This window comes from Pristiophorus japonicus, chromosome 2 (assembly GCF_044704955.1).
Source record: "Pristiophorus japonicus isolate sPriJap1 chromosome 2, sPriJap1.hap1, whole genome shotgun sequence".
Classification (NCBI taxonomy): Eukaryota; Metazoa; Chordata; class Chondrichthyes; family Pristiophoridae; genus Pristiophorus; species Pristiophorus japonicus.
In genome coordinates, this window is record NC_091978.1 from 153,185,029 (window position 1) to 153,207,126 (window position 22,098).

General features: G+C 45.0%; 1 protein-coding gene across 1 annotated transcript in view; it reads right to left on the reverse strand.

Annotated features, from left to right (window-relative positions):
• Nucleotides 1-327: 327 nt before the first annotated feature.
• The window catches only part of kita (KIT proto-oncogene, receptor tyrosine kinase a), a 128,182-nt gene continuing 106,411 nt past the window's right edge, over nucleotides 328-22,098 (reverse strand). Inside the window, exons 15-21 of the mRNA XM_070860634.1 lie at nucleotides 15,126-15,214; nucleotides 10,977-11,104; nucleotides 10,702-10,824; nucleotides 9,946-10,057; nucleotides 9,741-9,840; nucleotides 7,327-7,432; nucleotides 328-726 (exon numbers count right to left, since the gene is read on the reverse strand). Of these exons, the coding sequence (XP_070716735.1) occupies nucleotides 568-726; nucleotides 7,327-7,432; nucleotides 9,741-9,840; nucleotides 9,946-10,057; nucleotides 10,702-10,824; nucleotides 10,977-11,104; nucleotides 15,126-15,214 (817 nt within the window). The 3' untranslated portion in view covers nucleotides 328-567. The remainder of the gene's footprint in view (nucleotides 727-7,326; nucleotides 7,433-9,740; nucleotides 9,841-9,945; nucleotides 10,058-10,701; nucleotides 10,825-10,976; nucleotides 11,105-15,125; nucleotides 15,215-22,098) is intronic.

Below are 22,098 nucleotides of genomic sequence, written 5' to 3' on the forward strand. Positions count from 1 at the left end.
AGCAGTGAACTGAGGCATTTATTGAATCTGGGATCAACTCAGCAACAAAAAAATTGTATATAATGCAGAAAATAAAAGCTGGGAGGCTGGAAGAGACGTGTGGATTCCATTCCATCACTGGTGCAGATCCGTCTTAAAGAGCTAGCTGGTTGCTTCACGCTTCTTAAAGATTCAGTCTGTTTATTTATTATTTGCTGGGTAAATTAGCTAGTTTAGCAGAATCTTGCTTTGACGCAAGTATTTGTTGCAGCAAAATAAATGATAAACACAGTTATGTATAGTTAAAAAATAAAATTTCAATTATATTTTTTTTAAATATCAGGCTGTGATATATGTCTGTAAAACACCCTGAAAATAGTCTTGTAACAGTAATAAACAATCACTCGGGTGCATATTATCCCAGAGGATATAACTTGGTCGTACAGGACCACAGTACAGTAGCTTCCAAGTAGATTTATGCTTCCAACATTATTTATATATAAATGTTAATAAAATATACATTCAGACATTTTTCTGTACATTAGTTTCAGCAGGGTGTAAGTATTTTGGACTTTACTTTGCTCAATGTCAAATTCGCATCTGTTTGTTTTCATCTTCAAAGAACACGTCATCGTTCATTAGTAGCGGTTGGTCAGAAGTGTTGCTGCTACCGGCTGAATTAAGACGTGAGGAGTGGCTGGAGAACTTAATCCTGGTGGTGAAATTGGACTCCAAGTTGGAATACTTCTGTAAAATGAAGGAGAGAAATATATCATCGGCTGGTCCCATGTATTTGTGTAACTGCTCCACGTGACTTTTTGGTTTACTTTTGAACCATGGGTAATTCTGAGTACCTTGTTTCATTCTACTTTTGTCACATTCGTGTCAGTTTCGACTGCTTGATTTTGAAAATACTGGTGGGGCACTGGTATGTTTTGTGGGGATATTCGCCCCACAGCAAGGCCTTTTAACTTCTCAAGGGCAATTAGGGATGGGCAACAAAGGCTGGCCTTGTCAGCGACGCCCACATCCCAGAACAAATATAAATAAAAACTTGTGTGTGTGTGTTTTTTTAAACTCCTGCCGCGTACACTAAGCTTTTGTGTCAGTTCCAATTCTGAGAGGATGAATGGGTAGAAGAGGCACCCTGATTGTTAATGATTGCACTGACCTACAGTGACCTACAGCTTTCAGAGCTTCATGGGGAAACAATGGGAGAGAGTTTTCTTTCTCTCTGTATTCATGAGATTTACTGAACTTAATACTTCACTGATCCAGTAGTCAGTTATCGATGTGTTGTCATTAAGGTGAGAAATGTCATCACTGATTAGCAGAATACATTTTCACCCAGGAATAGGAATGGCTGGATACAGAGAAAGATTTGCGCTACTGTGCCTCAACAATGCCCTCCAGCCCGAAAGCATTCCTTGCCACAACAGTGTGGAATTTGCTTTTCCACACCAGCCATCTTAATGCCTGTTTGAGTGATATCGCTAATTTTGTGCCAGTGCCAAATTATCAAAACTTTTGAAGTGTAAATTTGTGCCGACTAGGAACTGTGGTGACTTGAGAACTTTACAGCCAGAGAAAAATTAGATTTTCATCACCTAATCAGTGATATAATAGAATTCTAATCCCAATGGTGAATGTACAATGTTCTAACCCACTGCAACAATTTACGCTACACATAAAATTGAGAGTCCGTAAGCTGACACAGTCACAGCGTCGATAACTTCTAAAAGGGTTAAAAATGGAATGATGCATAAATCATGCATAGGTGCCTGTTGCCTGTTATGGGAGCCAGTCAGGTGTATCCCCAAAGAAAATCCCAGCATAAATCTTCATTTCCACTACCACTTTCATGCTGGAAAGAACATACTATTCAGGTCTTCGGAGTCTGGGGGGCATTTTAACCCCAAGGTGGGTTGGGAGCAAGTGGGTCGTTTAAATAATTGTTTTTTGGATCCCGACCGCAACCCAGCTCCAACAAACCCACTTCTGGGATTAACAGAGGTGCATTTGGATGCTTGTGAGTAACTTACTCACCAAAGTTGGAGCTTTAATTAGTGCAAGTGGGCAGGTACTTATTGATGAAATGAACATCCTTAGGAGAGGTTAATGAGGTGTTTTTAAATTGAATTTTAATTAGCTTTAAATTTAAAGTGTCCAGCATGGATTTCCCAGAGCTTAGGAAACTCAGCAGTGAAATGGAGGTGAGATTGAGCCGCAGTTCAGGTGGGTATTTAAACTTGGGATTTCCTCATCTGAGTGAAACCTCACTTATTACACTTAGTGTCTCAGTTGCCTCTGGCAAACGTTTGGCAGTGAGTTCTTGTGTTGATACCGATTTTTCTACATCTTGGAGGCTTTCAAACTGACAAGATCAAGATTAGAGGTGTGTTGGATGTCTTTGACAGCACATCAGAAGAGGAAGACCATCATCATCCATGGTGGGATCAGCATGTGCACAGAAGAGAGATGCACAGGAGGGAGGTGCACAGGTCAAAGGAAGCACTACCCAGGCACAGGGTTTACAGACAGAGGTTCAGCTTCCTTGACCTGTCGGAAGAGCAATGCTCCTGCAGGTTGAGGTTGTCACAACAGATGGTGGCAGACATCTGCAACCTCCGAGAAAAAGACCTGTCCCCTGGTGGGCACACATTACCAGTGGCTCTGAAAGTCACCACCTCCCTTAATATTTTTGCTTCTGGTTCCTTCCAGGACGCTACCAGAGCCATCTTGAGGGTCTGACAGTCAGCTGCACATAAATGCTTAAGGCTGGTGATGGATGGATTGTTTGCCAGGGCTGGGAATTATGTAAACTGCCCCTGTGATGACAATAGCCAGAATGAGCAGGCACCCAGATTCGCCTCTCTGGCTGGATTCCCACACTTACAGGGTGCCATCAATTGCTTGCACGTGGCAATCTGAACACCACCACAGCAACCAGGAATTTTTACAAACCACAAGGAATATTCTTCCATCATTGCGCAGCTGGTGTGCAACCACAAGAAGAGGTTCATGCAGGTCTGCGGCAGATTCCCTGGGAGCTGTCGTGATGCTTTCATACTACGGCAATTCAACATTACAGGCCTTTTCGTTCCAGGAAGCAGACTTAAGGGCTGGATCTTTGGAGACAGGGATAACCCCTTCAAACTTGGCTCATGACACCTGTGAGGAATCCCACCAATGAGGCACAGGAGTACTACAATGAGAGCCACTGACCACCAGGTGAGTCATAGAGCAAGCCATTGCAATGCCTAGATAGGTCTGGAGGTGCCTTTCAGTACTCGCCAGCAAGGGTGTTCAGAATAATAATGACATGCTGATTCCTACACATCATTGCACAGCACAGAGGATTGCAGGTGGAGGAGGGTGATCGGGCTCATCACTCATTTTCGGATGAGGAGAACATGAGAAAGTGGAGGCTAAAAATAGAAACATAGAAAATAGGTGCAGGAGTAGGCCATTCGGCCCTTCGAGCCTGCACTGCCATTCAATAAGATCATGGCTGATCATTCCTTCAATACCCCTTTCCTGCTTTCTCTCCATACCCCTTGATCTCTTTAGCCGTAAGGGCCATATCTAACTCCCTCTTGAATATATCCAATGAACTGGCCTCAACAACTCTCTGCGGTAGGGAATTTCACAGGTTAACAACTTTGAGTGAAGAAGTTTCTCCTCATCTCAGTCCTAAATGGCCTACCCCTTATCCTAAGACTGTGTCCCCTGGTTCTGGACTTCCCCAACATCGGGAACATTCTTCCCACATCTAACCTGTCCAGTCCTGTCAGAATCTTTTACGTTTCTATGAGATCCCCTCTCATCCTTCTAAACTCCAGTGAATAAAGGCCCAATTGATCCAGTCTCTCCTCATATGACAGCCCAGCCATCCCTGAAATCAGTCTGGTGAACCTTCACTGCACTCCCTCAATCGCAAGAATGTCCTTCCTCAGACTAGGAGACCAAAACTGAACACAATATTCCAGGTGAGGCCTCACTAAGGCCCAGTACAACTGCATTAAGACCTCCCTGCTCCTATATTCAAATCCCCTAGCTATGAATCGGACACCAATTGCCAGACCAGTCACTTACATTGGTGCCGGGATGCCAGGAATGCTTTAATATAGCAAAGTTCACCTAGTGTAAAACATTAAGAAATGAAATCCTACAGTCCGCTCCCACCACCGGAACCACTCGCTTCCCCCTCCTTTTGCACTAAACAGTCCTTCAACCACTCATCCACCCATTGTACATCTACCCAGTTTGTCCCAGCATGTAATGACAGTCATCAGGAAGCAAGTGAAAGGGTGAGTTGGCACTCGGGATGCAATAATGAGCAAGATGTGCTAATTAATACATTTTATGTGGCATTATAAAAAAGAAAACTTAACAACGAAACTGTTGTGTATCTGTAAAGCATGCACTCCCATGTTCCGCCACCAGGGAGTGCATCCCCTGAAATTGCAAGGGATCCCAGCATCCCCTGAAATCGCAAGAGATCCCAGCATCCCTTGGGAGCACTGCATATAAGCCGGCCCCTAAGGCCTGTTCCTCACTCTGGAGTGTCTTAATAAAGACTGAGGCCACTATTACTTTAACCTCCCTGTGTGCAGTCTCATCTGTGTTAGGAACACAACAGTAACATTTTGTCAAACACCCATGTGCATATCTTTGGTGAATTACAATTTCTTGAACCTAAGCTTCTTACATGGTGCATCATGTGTGGCTTCAGCAGAGGTAGAGGCAGGCTGCTCAAATCCTGACTGACTGCTCAGATGCTTTTGGCCGACGCGCTCTGGGTTTCGGAGTCCCTGAGAGCCCTGCCAAAGACTGCTCCACCTGCACCTGTGCGGGAGTAGTTTCGGACACTGGGAGATGAGGCAGCATCTCGGGTACTAGCTGAGGGGGAGCCAATGGCTTAAAAGTGGGAGTGCTTTGAGTAGAGTCCCCACTATCATGCCCCTTTTCACCATCATTCCTCTCCTGGGCCAGCACCACATCACTCCTACCACTCTACTGCAGACTAGCTTGGTGGAGATCAGTGACCTGTTGTAAAGCCACAGTAAGGTGTTTAAGGTGGCAGACATCTCTTGCACTGCCGTGGTCATGACCGGCATGGACTCATTCGAGAGCTGTGCTTGAAACTCCATGGAGGTCGCCACTCTCTTCATGGCAGGCATTCTCGCAATTCACTGCGCCACCAATCCACTAGTGATTGAGTTGGACTCCTCCATCCTCTCAACTATTGTGGAGAGTGTCTTTCGCACATCCGTCAATACCTGGCTAAGTTGCTGATGCACCTCTAGCATTCCCCTTCTCAACAATAGCCCTTAGGATTCAACTGAGCAGAGCTTGTAGAGGATAGTGCCCCCGACACAGACTCTCCACAGCTGTTCCTGCCCCCAGTCTCTGCTTGTGTTCACTTGTGAGGTGTGAATAAGCAGGTGAAAACCCAACTAACTGTCTAAGTGAGCCCATTGAAGTGCGAGTATTTGCGCTGGTGCCTAGCTGTAGGTCCTGTGACGGTGCACCCTCAGAAGGAATGAGATCCTCTGATAAATCATCCTCATGGGTGTCCTGCGACATTTGCTGTACACTTGAAGGCCCTGGATAACAAAAGAAAGGAAAATGATTTAGTCGCAGCAAAGTCACAATCTTGACAATCACCAGACTCAGTCTTCTCATTGTTTAGTCATTGATGAAATAAAGTCAGCACGTGTGTCAGAGATATTTGTAATTCTTTCACCTGGCATACGCGAGTTCCTTGTCTCTCCATCTCTGATTGAGAAGGACACAGATGTGCCACTTTATCTCCTTGGTCTCCTCCTCTGCATCTGTTAGCTGGACTATTTCAGGCAGCCCACCTCCAGTCTTGTCCCTCTTCCTTGCGCATTGTGCACTCTTCTCCTACAAGGGGCGAATAAAACAGACCCATGAGTGAATGAAGGTTAGGTATTCAACCAGTGGATGCAATGCAGTCGGTGAGGGTGACTATGAGACAGATACATCAGATTGCATAAGGATTGGGGTGTGTGGATCCAGTGGATGGAAAAATGGGGAGGTGATGAAGTGCATAGAAAGCGAAGGCTGGGTGCTGCTGAAAGTTGAGTAGATGTGAGGAGTGATGTGATGGAGAACACTTGGCAAGGGAGGTGGCTTAAAGCACAGGATGTAGTTGAATCATCAAATGTACTCACTTTTAGGTCATTAAACCGCTTCCTACATTGCATCCAAGACCTGGGCACAAATCTCCTGTTGTTCACCTCGTCAGCTATCTCCAACCACACCTTCTTGGTGAGAGCTGCAGGTGCCTTCCTCCCATTGCTGGGGAATAGTGTGTCCCTCCTGCTCCTGAATACAACCAGCAGCAATTCCCATGATGCATCATTGAATCTGGGTGCTGCCCTTGCTCTATGTGCATCATACATTGTAAACACCTAAAATATTCATCTGTACATTGTCCCTTTAAATACAGCTGAGATTGTGTCATGCGGGTGTGGAGCTTGGAGATGCGAAACCCGGAAGTCAAAATGAATTGCTTCAATTCAGTCGAGATCGTAGATTCCAACCCGCTGAGTTGACTTTTGGGTTTCACCCATGCAATTCTACCCCAACCCCCCACCCCGTTTGAAGTCGCCTTCAGATTAACATCAGGGCCTCTGTCTGAAGTGATGCAGGACATACATTACTTAACAGTAAGCCCAAGATTTACGACAAAGCCAACATTTACATGGTTGTTGTAATTAAACCAGCAACCACAGACTAAAAGGAGGATAGATTTCAGAACATTTATAATTTATGGGGCTAGAAAAGCCTTTTATTCACATTGCAATGAGAGCTACTGTGTATTTTCACCCTTTTTTTTTGGTTTGAAATTGTTGCTTTCATTTTAAGTCATTTGAAATGGTAACTTTAATTTACTGTTGATGGCAGAGTTCCACACACAGGCTGTGGGTAGATATAACTTTTCTGGCAGCTACCACATTCAGGAAATAACGAACCACTCTGGGTCATATCTGCCCACACATATTGTAGCCACAACACTGCTGTACCCACACATTCTGCTGCTTACGACTATTTTAGTTGACTCTGCTGCTTACAACTCTTTTGGAGTAAACAATATTAAACATTAAATCGTGCCCCCCGATCTGGGGGACACTCCAAACATTTCCCAAGGCCCTTTTTTTTTGTTTTTTTTTGTATTTTTGTAGGTTTTTTTGTGTTTTTTTTTGTGGGCTCTAAAACCATAATTTACAAATGCCCCCTATAAAAGGGGAGGAGGACACTAAAAACCAGGCAATTAAAACAAATTAACCTTTAAAACATATAAACTCTGCTGCTTACATGTTTGGAGGTGTCTGACAGCTGCTCCTCAATCAGCTCCACTACTTGTTCAAACGTAGGTCTTCTCAAAGCGTCAGAATCCCAGCAAGCTTTCATGACTTCATACCTGTGGGATTTAAATATTACTCAGTTAACAATAACATAAAAGAGGAAACAATTTCATGAAAGACGGTAGTTTGGTATAACTTAACATTTTGCACAGAACAATGGAAATTTTTACTTTGTGTTTCATTTTTTAGAGATTAACTCTTGAATCTTGTGTAAGAAGAAACTTTCATTGAAACAAATGATGAAACGGTTTCTGAGAAAGGTCAAAGGGGAAAAGGCAAAAGCTATAGCATTTTTTTCATTTTATGATGAGAATATTCAGCAAGATCATAAATGAATTTTTTTTCTCTCCTGTTCTGATCTTGTCAAAATACCAACTATTTGCCAAGAGGAAGATATATGATCTGTTCTCAGCGTTCATCTAATTACATTGATTACATCGAGTCTACAGCACAGAAACAAGCCATTCGGTCCACTGGTCTATGCCAGCATTTATGTTCTACACAAGCCTCCTCCGACCCCTCTTCATCTAACCTTATCAGCATATCCTTCTATTCCTTTCTCCCTCATGTGCTTATCCAGCTTTCCTGCCGATTGCCTGCTGGTCCCCTGCCGATACTGCAACCCCCCACCTCACCCCCCAATCTGAGGCCTCGCATTCAAGTTAGACCCTGCCAGTAAAATTGGCAGGGCCTGTGGGAAACCCAGCCTCCTGGCAGCATGGAAACATAGAAACATAGAAAATAGGTGCAGGAGTAGGCCATTCGGCCCTTCGAGCCTGCACCGCCATTCAATAAGATCATGGCTGATCATTCCCTCAGTACTCCTTTCCTGGCTGGAGAATCAAATATGTTTCCTTCAGTTCCTAAAAGCCAGATCCAATACACAGTGCTTCTTTTATACTCTAAGTTTTATAAGGTATTCAAAGCCTGATAATATCCCTTATCTGTTCATTCCTGGCAAATATTGCAGGATACTTGCAGAATAAATGGGGCACAGTAAAGTTGATTTTAAGCAAATATAAAGAGCTTGCATATATATTTAATTTAAAGTTTTAATTTCAATTGCAATTATATTTAATTTATAATGTCCTTTCAGATCATCAGAGCATTCTAAATTGCTAATGAATTATTTTGAGCTATAGTCACTGTTGCTAAGTAAGTAAATGTGGCAGCAAATTTGTGTACAGTTAATTTGTTTTTGGTGGCATTGGTTTGGGGATGAATGTCAGCTAGGACACTGGGAGAATCTTACCTTATATATTTTATTACACCTGAACAGACAGACAGGGCCACAGTATAACAACTCATCTGAAAGACAGCGACTCCAATAACAGAGCAGTCCTCAGTACTACACTGAAGTGTCAGCCCAGATTATGTGCTCAAGTCCTGGAGTGAGGTTTGAAACCACAACCTTTAAAATTAGAGACACCTACCACTGAACCAAACTGACATGTAAATGCTCTTATTGGTACTTATTAAACAGCATTACTGTGATAAGAATATGATCACGTTGTATAGATTCAGACGGTTCAACAAGTTAGCTATTGTTTTGTATGTTTTATCTTTAGCTTGCCTTCATTCATAATGGTCACAAGGGAACACTCTGAAATCCGAAGTTCCAAAAAACAGAATGTTCCGAAAACCGGACTCTGGTATTCTGATCAGTATTCTGTAAATAATGCCGCGCCCCCCCACCGCCCCCCCCCCACCCCACACCCCCGCCACCCACAGACACACGCACCAATAAAATTGCAAAAAACAAAAAATTAAAGATCACAAAACATTCACAAGACACTAAACTGTCGAATCGCTGCAAAAGAATTTAAAAATAAAATCTTTAACTTACCTTTTTTGCAGGTCTTCATACCTACCGCTTTTCCAAAGTGCTGTCCCAACTATGGGTGCGCTGCAAGCCAAATTTTGGAATGTCGGATTTCGTCTCCGAAATCTGGAAAAACCCGAAACTCAGCCCGAGGTTTCCGGATTTCGGAGGTTGTACCTGTACAATGTTAAAGGCTCTAAATAAATACAAGTTTTTCTTGTTTTAGCAAACTTTACTTTTATTGTAACTGACAGCTGGCTGGAGGTTTGGGTTGTAACACCTGACTAAAGTAATGTGGAATACCATAACTTCCCGTCTCCTAAACAAAAGCGCAAGTCTCCGACAATAAATAATTGTGTATCACAGATGTGCTTACTTTGGCTTACTGACAGAATGAATTGCAAGATTGGATAATGGTTACTGTTGCAAGTCTGGCAAAATACCAAGCTGTTGTCTGAGCCCTTATGCACAAAGAAAAAGGATATCCACAAAAAGGCAGCTTATACTGTAACCAGTTAGAGAAAGTCAATGACTTTACTTACAATTCGGTCGATGCAAGTTCAGGACTGAGCATCCTATAGCCTTCCTTGATCATCTTATAGAACTTGTTGTCCACAGGAATGCCAGGATATGGGCTGCTTCCTATAGTGAAAGGATGTTAAACTTGTTACTACAGACTTGTATAGACGTACATAAAATTAAAGCAATTAGTAGTAATATGAAAAAGAAGAGGGGATGCAATCTTACCTAATGAGAAAATTTCCCACAACAAAATGCCATAAGACCAGACATCACTCTCAAATGTGTACACACAGTCAAAAATACTCTCCGGAGCCATCCATTTCACAGGAAGACGAGCCTAGATTAAAAAATGATCATTCAACTAACAGAGCCAATCTGAGTGTGCAATCATCATATTTGCAAGATCATCAGCACCAAATATAATTAAAATATAATTGTCGGATTATTCATGTATTGGTGCACTGTCATATGATGGAGTATGCAAGTTATTCCCAGTGATTTATGGATATGTTGATCCTATCTTGGATAAGGCAGGGCGCTTTGCTGAGGGGAGGATTGGAGGACAAGTTGATCGAGATCACTATCATGCAACTGCCAACAAACAGTTTGTGAGATGACTATGTAGAAGCCTAGAAGCAGATTACCTGTCTGCTTTTTTCAAAAAGCAAATGTAGTGATATGTATATGAGTCTCTAATGTTCCAGTGCTGATATGTGGCTCAGCCCCATCTGATATGTGTCAGATTTTCTGATGGTCCAGTGTGGATATGTGTCTGAGTTCCTGATAGTCCAGTGTGGCTGTGTCTGATTTTCCGATAGTCCAGTGCGAATATGTGTCTGAGTTCTTGGTGGTCAGGAACTGTTACGTGGCTGAGTCCCCTCTGGTATGTGTCCGATTTTCTGATGGTCTAGTGCTGTATGTGCCAGAGTTCCTGTTGCTTGTGTTTCAGACACCAATGATCAACTCTCCAGAATGACTTACATTGCCTTTCACCACATAGTTGGAATCATTCCTGATATCTCTAGCCAGCCCAAAATCACATATTTTTGCAATCTGTCCATTTGTTAGAAGGATATTTCTTGCTGCCAGGTCTCTGTGAATGCACTGTAATAAGTGAAATATGTAATTTAACACACCATACAATAAACACAATTTATTTTATCAATGAACAAAATCATTAATTATATTTAAACTTGAGAGAATTATGAATCTGAAATTATCTTTAACTAGCAATTTGTTGAATAATGTTAGCTTACATTCTTAGAGGAAAGGAAGTTCATTCCCTTTGCCACCTGATAGGAAAAGATGAGAAGATCTTCAATTTCCAGAGCCAAGTTATACTCCTCAGGGACCTCATTGTTATTTTCTTTATCGCTGTATGATTCTAGGCAATGAAATATTTGATGTTAATTCAAAATAATCATATAAATGCATGTAAGACTGCATAATCTAAAATAAAGATTCCATAAATTTACAGTTTTTGAAAAATTTGTTCTTGGGATGTGGGCAACACTGGCAAAGCAGCATTTATTGCATTTCTATAGCGCCCTTCACAATGGCAGGATGTCCCAAAGCGCTTTACAACCAATTAAATGCTTTTGAAGTGTAGTCATTGTTGTAAAGTAGGCAATGCAGCAGCCAATTTGCAAGTTTATGTGAGTTTATGTAGCACAGAAAATATAGGTTCGGTAAAATCTGCTCATTTGCAAATCAGATGCATGCAAATACCAGATCTTTGCATGTTTTCCTAACACCCTAATGTCTTTACATAACTCTTAAATTTAGAGTGTGTGTGTCACATGGATGTAATCTGATCCAGGCTGTATACATATAATTGCTATTCTTGTTCACCAACCAGGATTAGCATATAGATATGTTTTGACAGCTACCAATATTAGTTTTGTCGACCATATAAATTACTTCCAAGTGTGCAATGTATAACATGACTCCTACTTTCCAGCCAACCATCCCCCCTCAAAAGCCTATGACCTACATATAAAATGAGAGCCAATATTACAGCAGTGCATGAGCAACAGAAACAACAAAAATTTAAAGTTGAAATTTTAAAACATTTTTAATTTTTATGTTGCTGTTGCTAGATAACTTCTGAAGTGTCACAGATCAATTAAAATCCCTCAAACTCGGAATCAGGCCTCGAGTCTGAAGATGAGATTTTCTGTTTTGGTGGAAATGCAGCATGAAGTCAGCAGCCACCCATCCTCCCCTCGCTGACCATGGGGAATTTGCCATAATTCTGGCAGCTTTCCAATGGGATTCCTGCCTACTTTAGATTGCACACCTGGAAGGGCAGGCGAATGGCAGCTGCAGGCCTCGGGCACTGGCAGCTGCAGGCCTCGGGCACTGGCAGCTGCAGGCCTCGGGCACTGGCAGCTGCAGGCCTCGGGCACTGGCAGCTGCAGGCCTCGGGCACTGGCAGCGGCAGCAGCTGGGAAAGGTTAGTTGCCACTGGGGTAGCTGAAGGGGGATTGCGTTAAGATAACAATTCTGCCTGCATTTATGTCCCCATTCATTCAAAGCAGCCTCCATTGTGAGAAATGATGAAATATTACCAATAAGCACGCCTACATGCTCAGATCTTCTGGTTCAGAGCTCTTGCATTTTTCATCAGTCACGACTCATTTTGTTCTGTGACATTAAACGCCATGCTGAGCTGCTAGAGGCCATGCGAATGCTCCCCATAGCGCTGACGCGCTGCAATGTCCCCCCACTTCCATTAAAGGGGAGGGCCGCTGCGCACTCGGCAGGCCCTTTGGTGGCCGTCACTGGGCCACCAGGGACGTGATCAACCGGGTCAGCAACCCAGGACCCAAAGCGGGTGCATGATGGTGGCCCGGTCGACGCAAGGGTCATCATTGTCGGGCCGATCCAATTGATGGACGACAAATAAAGATGGCGGCCAGGGGCGCTAAAGACCTTCCCCTTTAAGGGGCGCCCTGGCAGCGGATGTCTGCCACTTTCGCGACCCGCGAAGCTGGAGTTGACATCCACCCGCGCCAGCCTTGCAGCCCACGGGGCAATTTCCCCTGCAGGGCATTAAGGGGTTGGCGCGCACGGCAATGACATAATCGTCAGTTGCGCCCGTCGCTGTCAGTTGAGTGAGTCCTTCCTGTGTGTGAAGAAAAGATCATCATCATAGGCAGTCCCTCAAAACGAGAATGACTTGCTTCCACGCCAAAAAGGAATGAGTTCACAGATGTTTCAATCGCAGGGCGCAGCTGTGCCAGGACAGCACCCCTCAAACCTCCGGGGCAATTTCCTGGGAGGCGGTAACTCCCCCTCCCCCAGGCGAAAACGCCATTGCGCCTGTTAACGCCCCCCCCAGAGGCACTAGCAGCTAGAAAAAGGGGCAATTTCGTCCCCAGAGAGTGTAAAATATTTATTCTGTAACTTGACCTGGGTCTATGTTCAGTAATTCATAGAATCTACAGCACAGAAACACGCTGGTGCTAGGCTGGTGTTTATATTCCCCAAACATCTCTACCAACTCAAATGACATCCTCCACCGCCCCTCCCCCTTAACCCTCTATTACCTTCTCCTTCATGTGCGTAGCAAGCCTACCCTTAAATGCATCAACACACATCTGTCCAGTTTTGTCCTAAAATGGCAATAAAGCTCCTATGTCCATTAGGGCCCTAATTTGCATATTTAAAGAGCCTATCACCAAAAACAGGTGGTTGCTTCAGCCACTCGGCATTATGGTCCTTTTGAAGATGGCGGCAGTTGGAGTGCAGGTGTAAATGGGGCAGTAAACCATTTTCAGGTCGCTACCAAGTTTAAGCTAAAATGCTGATTTTCCTTCGCTATGAAAAGGCTAGTTTCTATTCCACTACTAAGGTGCTGATTTCCAGCGATTGCAGTTATAGTCAGCAAGTATAATACAGCACCTAGAGCTAGACACAAAACCCATCCCAGCCACAGATTTGATCCTTGCTCACATGTAAGACAGGGCTCTTAGTTTGACCATCAAATTGAGGCGTAAATTTCCCATTTTGCAAATGAGTAAATCTAGAAAGGAGAAAGATTTGCATTTATACAGCGCCTTTCACAAGCTCAGAACATCCCAAAGTGCTTTGCAGCCAATGAGGTATTTTTGATGTGCAGTCATTGTTGTAATGTAGGGAACATGGCAGCGAATTTGCTCACAGCAAGCTCCCACAAACAGCAATGTGAGAATGACCAAATAATCTGTTTTAGTGATGCAGGTTGAAGGATAAATATTGGCCAGGATACCCTTGTTCTTTGAATAGTGCCATGGGATAATTTATGTCCATCTGAGAGGGCAGACTGGGCATCGGTTTAACATCTCATCCGAAAGACGTAGCACTGCACTGGACAGTCAGCTGAGATTATGGGGGAAATTACAACCCCAAATAACGGGTGGGTTGGGGTTGGGTGGGAGGTTAAAGTGTTAAAAAACTGAATCCCGACCCCTGCCTCCAATCAGCCCACTTCCAGTTTTAACGGAGGCAGGACAGGGGGGCAGACAGCCAACCCATTCCCAGGAGGCGGGTCATCCATTTCAATATTATAATGAGGCTGGCGTGCCTCAGATTTAACCACCATTTCAAATTTAACTCTGGCTGGTCGGGTTTCTCAGGCCTTGGGGAATCTGCCAGCTAAAGTAAGATGAGGACGGCTGCATCCAGGAGGTAAGTGCCTTCAAACATCCCAGTCTCACCCACCCACCAAGATTGTACACCCCTCCCGGCGCCATTGATTAACCCCCCGCTAGCTCCCCCGAGGCCGCTGAACCCTCCCCATGAAGGTTCCGAACCCCCCTCCAGCCCCAATGCTCCTCCGGCCCTGACACTCCTAAGTCCCAACCACCGTGCCCCCGCCCTGCTGGATACTCCTCTGGCCCTGATTCTCCGGCCCTGACACTCCTCCACCCCCTCGATGCTCCTCTAGCCCCAATCCTCTCCTGCCCTCTCCCCTTCTTCCCTGATGCTCCGCTGGCCCTGATCCTCTCCCCCATCGTTCCCCTGATGCTTCTCTGGCTGGCCCTGATCCTAACTTCTCCGCCCCCCTCCGACCCCCACTTCTCCTCCAGCCCCATTGCTAGAGATGCTCTGGCTATGATTGGATATGTAAGAATGGAACCAAGCAAGGGAACTGCCACTGAGGTGGACAATGGAGTAAAGGCATTGGAGGACTATTGTGTGGTCCAATGTTGCAGAGAGGTCATGGACAGATAATGCGCCATAGTTACAATCACAGAGGATGTCAGTTGTGACTTTGATTAGGTCTATTAGGTGTTGTGGTAAAGGTTCTGATTGGAGAGATTCAAACATGGAGTTGATAAAAAGATGAGCATAAATTTGGGAGGAGACAACACGTTCAAGCAACAGCTACACATACCCAGAGGAACACACAGATAACTTACCCTTGCATGGGGATCTTCTTTTGTCCAAGTTGGTTTGTGGAGATGCTGTATTACTTGGCTTCATTTCCATGTATGATCCAGAACTGTTCCTATGGTAAGCAAAGAATACATTGAAATAAAATGATATCAACTTCTGACAAATAATAAAACAAATCAATAGTATTTTTGCTTTCAGGTGCGTGGGATCCCTTAGTTTTTGGCACCTTAAATAATAGTTCGTCTTACATCCAGAAGTGTACGTTGGTATCTGCAAACCAGGATGATGTGAATAGAGAGTGCATCCAGAATTCTGGTGATCTCGAATGCATGATTTGATGAAAAAAAAATAGTTGAAAGTCAGAAGTACTGTGTCACATGGAAAAATAAAATACAAATTTCTGATAGCAAAATAAAATTGTTTTCATTAAAAATGTTTGGAAAGTGAATGCGATCAAAATTTTGTGAGTTAGTAATGTTTCGATGAGTTTGCATTGGGAGATGGGGGATGGGAGGAATGCTGAATCTGACTCAGACCTGGACTGTAAGCAGACAATGGAGAAGTTGTATGATGGGATTATAGGAAATACACAAACAGTTTAAAAATATTTCACACATGTATTTGTGCACAGAAATGAATGTCATGTCATCTGGAAGTCTACAAAGTTCTCAGTGTTTCTAAACATAAGAACATAAGAATATTTATTTTATTTTAAATTACAGAGAAGTGATAAGTTAACCAGAGAAAACCTTTAAAAAATTGCCTGCATTTCCAATTTTTAATCAGGAATGTCTATTCCAGTCCTGAGAATATATTCTTAGTCATCAGTGAGATGCTTTCAGTCGGAACATCATCCAAATGTTCTTGGGCCCAATTTAATAACACATTTCTGACAGTAATCATAGGCTTAGTGCCAAGAGTGTGTTTAATTGGCTGTCTATTGTATTGCAGATTTGGTTGCAGTCGTAAAATAGAAAAAGCTCTCTTAGTAGTTAGGCAAGTATTGTTGAGTGACAATAGGATTGAAACCTGAGGTTGATAGGTTAGTAGTACCTGCAGTTCTTTTGTCTGGAAAACAGAGAGGTACCACAGCACTATCTTTCCTTCCCTCTACGAACACTCGCCACTCCTTCGCCCTGACCTCGCCGTTCCTTCGCCCCGAGCTCGCTGCTCCAGCTGTACTTGCCTGCACTCCAATCAGCGACCTGGATTTGGGCGACGTCAAATCCAGTCACCGTCCTCACAGCTGTCACTCCACCTGCAGCAGCATGCGCTGCTCCCTGCAGTGGTATGGCGCCGCACGTTGCTCCCTCTACTGGCCCCAGCCTGCTGATGGTCTTGCAGGCTGGGACTGGCGGCGATTTACGGGCGGGGCCACGCACGTGATCGGGGAGAGGTGTGAGTTCGGGGCCCAGAAGAGGCGAGGGCCCAGGGGCAGCATAGGCCAGCCCACACTGCAATATGTGTGTGCACTAGGTCCGTGCAGCAGAGCTGGTCTCCAGTCGTCTTGGGTAATCCTTGCCACTGGACCAAGACCTAGCTCTGTCAAGCCCGTGTGGTGGCTGGTGTGCAACGACCACCACACATTAAAAAAAGCCACACAAAGGCATCTTCCACCCTTCAAGATGTAGCTCGGGACCTGGAATATTAGGTCCTTCATTGAAACAGCTGTGAACTCATTCCTTTTTGGCGTGGAAGCAAGTCATTCTCGTTTTGAGGGACTGCCTATGATGATGATCTTTCCTTCACACACAGGAAGGACTCACTCAACTGACAGCGACGGGCAGACTGGTAGGAATATATACTTAATGGAAAGACACTGAAGGGTGTGGATGAACAGAGACCTACAAATCCAATTACCTAGGGGCCTAATTTCCTTAGCGGCCCTAACTCTGTGTGATTCCAGCAGCAGTGATGACACGCCAGAACGGAGTGGCCCGAAGACCAAAGTAAATTCGTCCTCGGGTTTCATCGAAATAAATCAGTTGATTTGCAGGCACCTTACGAATTTCAGTCCATGCCAAAGTCCAAAGGTAATTCCGGGGGAAAGGGAGACGATTGGGAGGTTGGAGGGGCAAGGTGCACTTTGGTAGTAGCCCACAGTTTTTGTGGACTCAGGAGGAACTCTCCTGCTTCTTCTGACTTCACAAAATGCTAAAAGATTTCCATGTTTTGAGGGTCTTTATAAGCGGCCTCCAGCGGGTCCCACTGGTTTGGATGCTCAAGGCAGGAATATACCAGTTGAAGCTTGCGCATCAATTAAAAAGAGACTCCAAACAATTTTGCTGTGAGCCAAACACCCGTCCAGACTGTGCGTGGGCCTCTGAATTGTTAAGTTGATTAGCTGCAGTTGTTTAAGGCCAATAAAATGGGCGTAACGATGCAGCTAAATGAAACCATTAAAAAGACCAATAGAATTTGTATTTTATAATAGGGATATAGAGTAAAAGAATAAAAAAATAATGATTAATTTATACAAAAGATTGGTTAAGCTACAGTCAGAGTAGCAGTGTTGCACACACCATTACAAAAAGGACATTAAAGCCAAAGAGAGTGTAAAATGATGTCAGGGATATGAAATCATAGTTCTGAGGAGAGCCTTGAGATATTGGGACAATTCCACTGGAGCAGTAAAGGCAAAATGGAGATTTACCAAAGGTTTATAAAATTATGAAGAGTTTTTAATGACATGAATGGGAAAAGATGATTTCCTTCAGTTGGGGAGTCGGAGAGGAGGAGTTATCAATTGGAATTATCACTAAGAAATAAAGGAGGTTAGAAGAAATGTCTTTACGCAGCAGGCCATTGGAGCATAGAATATTTTGTTACAGGCAGTGGTTGAGACCACTTCATACTTTTAAGGGGAAATTAGCCAAATATACATACGCTAAGTCACCTTTGAGACACGGGTTTTCCCCGATATTGGGAGAAGTGCTGTACCGGCCGGAAATAATAAAAATGCATTGTTGTCCAGTACAGACAGGCTCACAGCTTAGCCTGCTCATAACCAGACCTCAAAATAGCGGACTACACCTAGCGAAGCACGTAGATGTTGTTTATATTTGCGGCTAACAGCACTTTCATTTGGAGGGGCCTATTCCAGGAGGGTCTGGTTCTGTAGAGAACAATCCTGTAGCATAAAGAGGCCAATAAGCATTGTCAATAGCTTTGCTGCACTCCTGCTATGAAGCAGCAATTTGACCCCAGGATGCCATTAAAAGTAAATGCAGTATCAACAGGGCCCGAGTACAATTGTGATAAGCAACTGAACAAATTCAGAGTGACACTGCTATTCATCTATCTCTGCAAATGGTTTCTTCAACAGTAAAATACAGCCTGAGTGCTCTAGTCAGCAGCAGTAAATATTGCACTTGTCCACCCTACTAACCTGCATGAAATAATTCATCTCTTGAGTATTTGTGTGAATAATAAATTTGTCGGCATATCAATTATTCTTGAGTCAGCACCTAATTTTGAAATTTGCAAGCATGAACATGCAGTGAAAAGTGACTGAATCAGTGGAAAGTGAATCAGCTTGACACTAATCACCATTTGAAATTGAATTATACGAGTTGTTATTGCAATGAATGCTGTTACAAGTAGCAAACACTATGTTTTACTTTTACTTCAAGTTGCCCTGAACAAAGTTATAGCTTTTGTGAATAGTTATCAAATAAATCTGGTAGAACTGAGAGAGTACATCACAAAAGATGAGTGGTTAGGCTTTAAACATGATGGCCCCGAAATTCACGGTCCCGGGAAGGACCGTTACTGCCCCGTTTGCAGCAGCCATTTGTCAAAAACAAATGGCCGCTGCTTTTGGCTCAACTGCCCGCCCCGACATAGATTCGGCCCAGGAGGTCTTGCAGCAGTGTGGGTCACTGCCGACTCTCGTGGCGGTATGGGGCTTGTGGCAGAACTGACAGGCTAAAAGTGCGCACTGCTGCTGCTCCGCCCCCAGACCCATTTTCAGCGTCAAAAAGTCGGCCTTTCAGCTAACGGTGCCCCCGCCAGCTTTTAGGGCTGGTTCAGAGTGGCAGAGATCTCGGAGCCGTGGGAGCGGAGAGAGACAAGAAGGAAAGGTCCAAACCTGAGGGTGGGTCGGAAGCTCCCCGGAGTCCTCAAAGTAATAACAGCTGAGTCGGTCTCACAGAGAAATCCGGTAAGTGATCATCTGGGAGAGATCAGCGAGCTAAGGACGGGGTGAGATCCCAGAGCCAGCTCCGTACTGCTCAGCAACAAGTCCGGAAGCCTCTTCAATGGACAGGAGGAGTTCAGCACAGAATCTGCACTCAAGGGGAGGGAGAGAGGGAGCGAGGGAAAGGGATAGAGTGAGGGTGAGAAAGAGAGAGAAAGAGGGAGAGATGGAGGGAGAGGGAAAGAGAGAGGATGAGAGAGAGAGGGGGAGAGAGAGAGGGAAGGGAGCAAAAGAGAAAGGAGGAAGAGATAGAAGTGAGGAAAGGGAATGAGAAACAGAAAGCGGAAATTTTATTGGGGGAAAGAAAAGTAGAGAAATAGGAATAGAGAAAGAGAAAAGGGGGAAAAAAACGAGAGAGAGAGAGAGAGAGAAATAGAGATCCCGAGATTCATAGAGAGAAAACTGAAATCTCAATCCAGGGGCTCAGGCTGGAAACGTCGCCCGAGCTCAGCATTCCGAGCATTAACAAATGGGAATTTGTTCCACCTCCGCTGCCTCCAGGCTAGATCCAAGATTGTCCCATCCTCTGTCATTCAACTACAGTACGCAGACAACGTTTGCATCTGCGCACACTCGGAGGCCAAACTCCATGCCATCGTCAACACCTTCACCGAGGCGTACGAAAGCACCGGCCTTGCACTAAACATTCGTAGGTCAAAGGTCCTCCACCAACCTGACCCCACCACACAGCACTGCCCCCCTCGGTTATCAAAATTCACGACGTGGCCTTGGACAAGGTGGATCATTTTCCATACCTCGGGAGCCTACTGTCAGCAAAGGCAGACATCGATGACGACGTCCAGCACCGCCTCCAGCGTGCCAGCATGGCCTTCGGTCGCCTGAGGAAGAGAGTTTTTGAAGACTAGGACATCAAATCTGGCACCAAGCTTATGGTCTACAGGGCAGTAGTGATACGTGCCCTCTTATATGGCTTAGAAACGTGGACTGTTTCCAGCAGACATCTCAGAGCACTGGAAAAGTATCATCAATGTTGCCTCTGCAAGATCCTGCAAATCCATTGGGTGGACAGATGCACCAACGTCAGTGTTCTTGCTCAGGCCAACATCCCCAGCATCGAAGCACTGACCACACTCGATCAGCTCTGCTGGGCGGGCCACATCGTCCACGTGCCTGACACGAGACTCCGAAAGCAAGCGCTCTTCTCGAAACCTCAACACGGCAAGCGAGCCCCAGGTGGACAGAGGAGACATTTCAAGGACACCTTCAAAGCCTCCTTGATAAAGTGCAACAACCCTACCAGCACCTTGGAATCCCTGGCCCAAGGCCACCCAAAGTAGAGGAAGAGCATCCGGGAAGGAGTCTCGTCAGCTAGAGCAATCAGAAACCAAGCGCAGACAGCAGAAGGAGAGTGCGTCAACCCAGACTCCCCACCCACCCTTTCCTTCAACCACTGTCTGCCCCACCTGTGACAGAGACTGTAGGTCCCACATTGGACTGTTCAGCCACCTGAGAACACACTTAGAGTGGAAGCAAGTCCTTCGAGGGACTGCCTATGATGATCTTTTGAGTGCCTAACCTGCGACTTCGCCTCAGTGTCTTCCCTGTGGCTGCCTCATTGATCTGGGAAGGCTGCTGTGTACCCTGTGTGGAAGCTGCAGATGTCCTCCTAGGATGCCCTCGAGCAGCTTTGGTCCTGGAAGGGCCGGCTGGAGACTGGTCAACATCCTCCGGGAAGGGTTCAGTCTGACTTGGCTCGGGCAAGGTCATGAGTGGAGGCACTGGCCTAGTAACAGGTCTGGGGCCAGGAATGCTGGGAGCCGGAGGGAGCGCACCATCCCTATCCTGGCCCGAGAAGCCTGAATAACTCACCAGGGGCGGCACAATACCACCACCACCAATCTGAGGGAGCTCAGGTTGGTACTGTGGCCCCACACCGGAAGGTTCCCTGTGGCCCGTGGTGGACCCAGCTGCGAAAGCAACACTGAGGTCTTGGGGGGCATCCAGCTGAGACTGCATGCGAGCAGCCACAGTCTGAAAGCCACCAGATATGACTGCACTTAGACGCTCCTTCGACTCTTGCAGAGCCGTGGCCACCCTCTCCAAAGCAGCACCGATACGCTCATTCCCTCGTGCCTGTGCTGCAAAGACAACTGCCGCTTCAACCTAAGGGCGAATTTCCCACGGGAATAACGCCCCAATTAAGACTGCAAACTTTCAGGTTTGAAGAGCTAATAAGACTGGAACACTTTTTTGTGATCACAAAGCTGAATTTGGATCCAATGGCTGTTGCAAATTTTGCAGCGCTAATCGGGGAAAAAAGGCCTCAACACCACCAGCTTTCTGGCTGCACTGAATTTCGGCCCCGATGAAATTTGATGATAGCAGGCTACACACAAAATTGGACTTGGTCAGTGGGGCCAATCAATATACCACATCATATTTATTCATAATGAGTAGTTTATAATATGGGTCCCTCACCGCATTAATGAGGCAGTAGTTTTTAAACAATAACAGTTTTTAGTGTCCATACTTTTACTCCATTGTTACTGAAACAATTCTTTCCAATGAACTCCTTTTGAAGTCTCTGTTTTGAACAGTGCTCATAGGGATAGAATGGCTGCAATGAGACCCAAATTCTGTGACTAATACCCTGCACTCTAAGGACACCTGAAAAACGTCTGACCAAAACTAGAAATAAATAAAATAAATGCTGGAAAGCATTCAGCCAGTCAGGCAGCATATGTGGAGAGAGAAACAGAGCTAACAGTCGGAATGTTCTGAGATACGAGCGGGTGGTTCGAGGTGTGGGGGAGGAAGTGAAAGTTGCAAAAATGTAA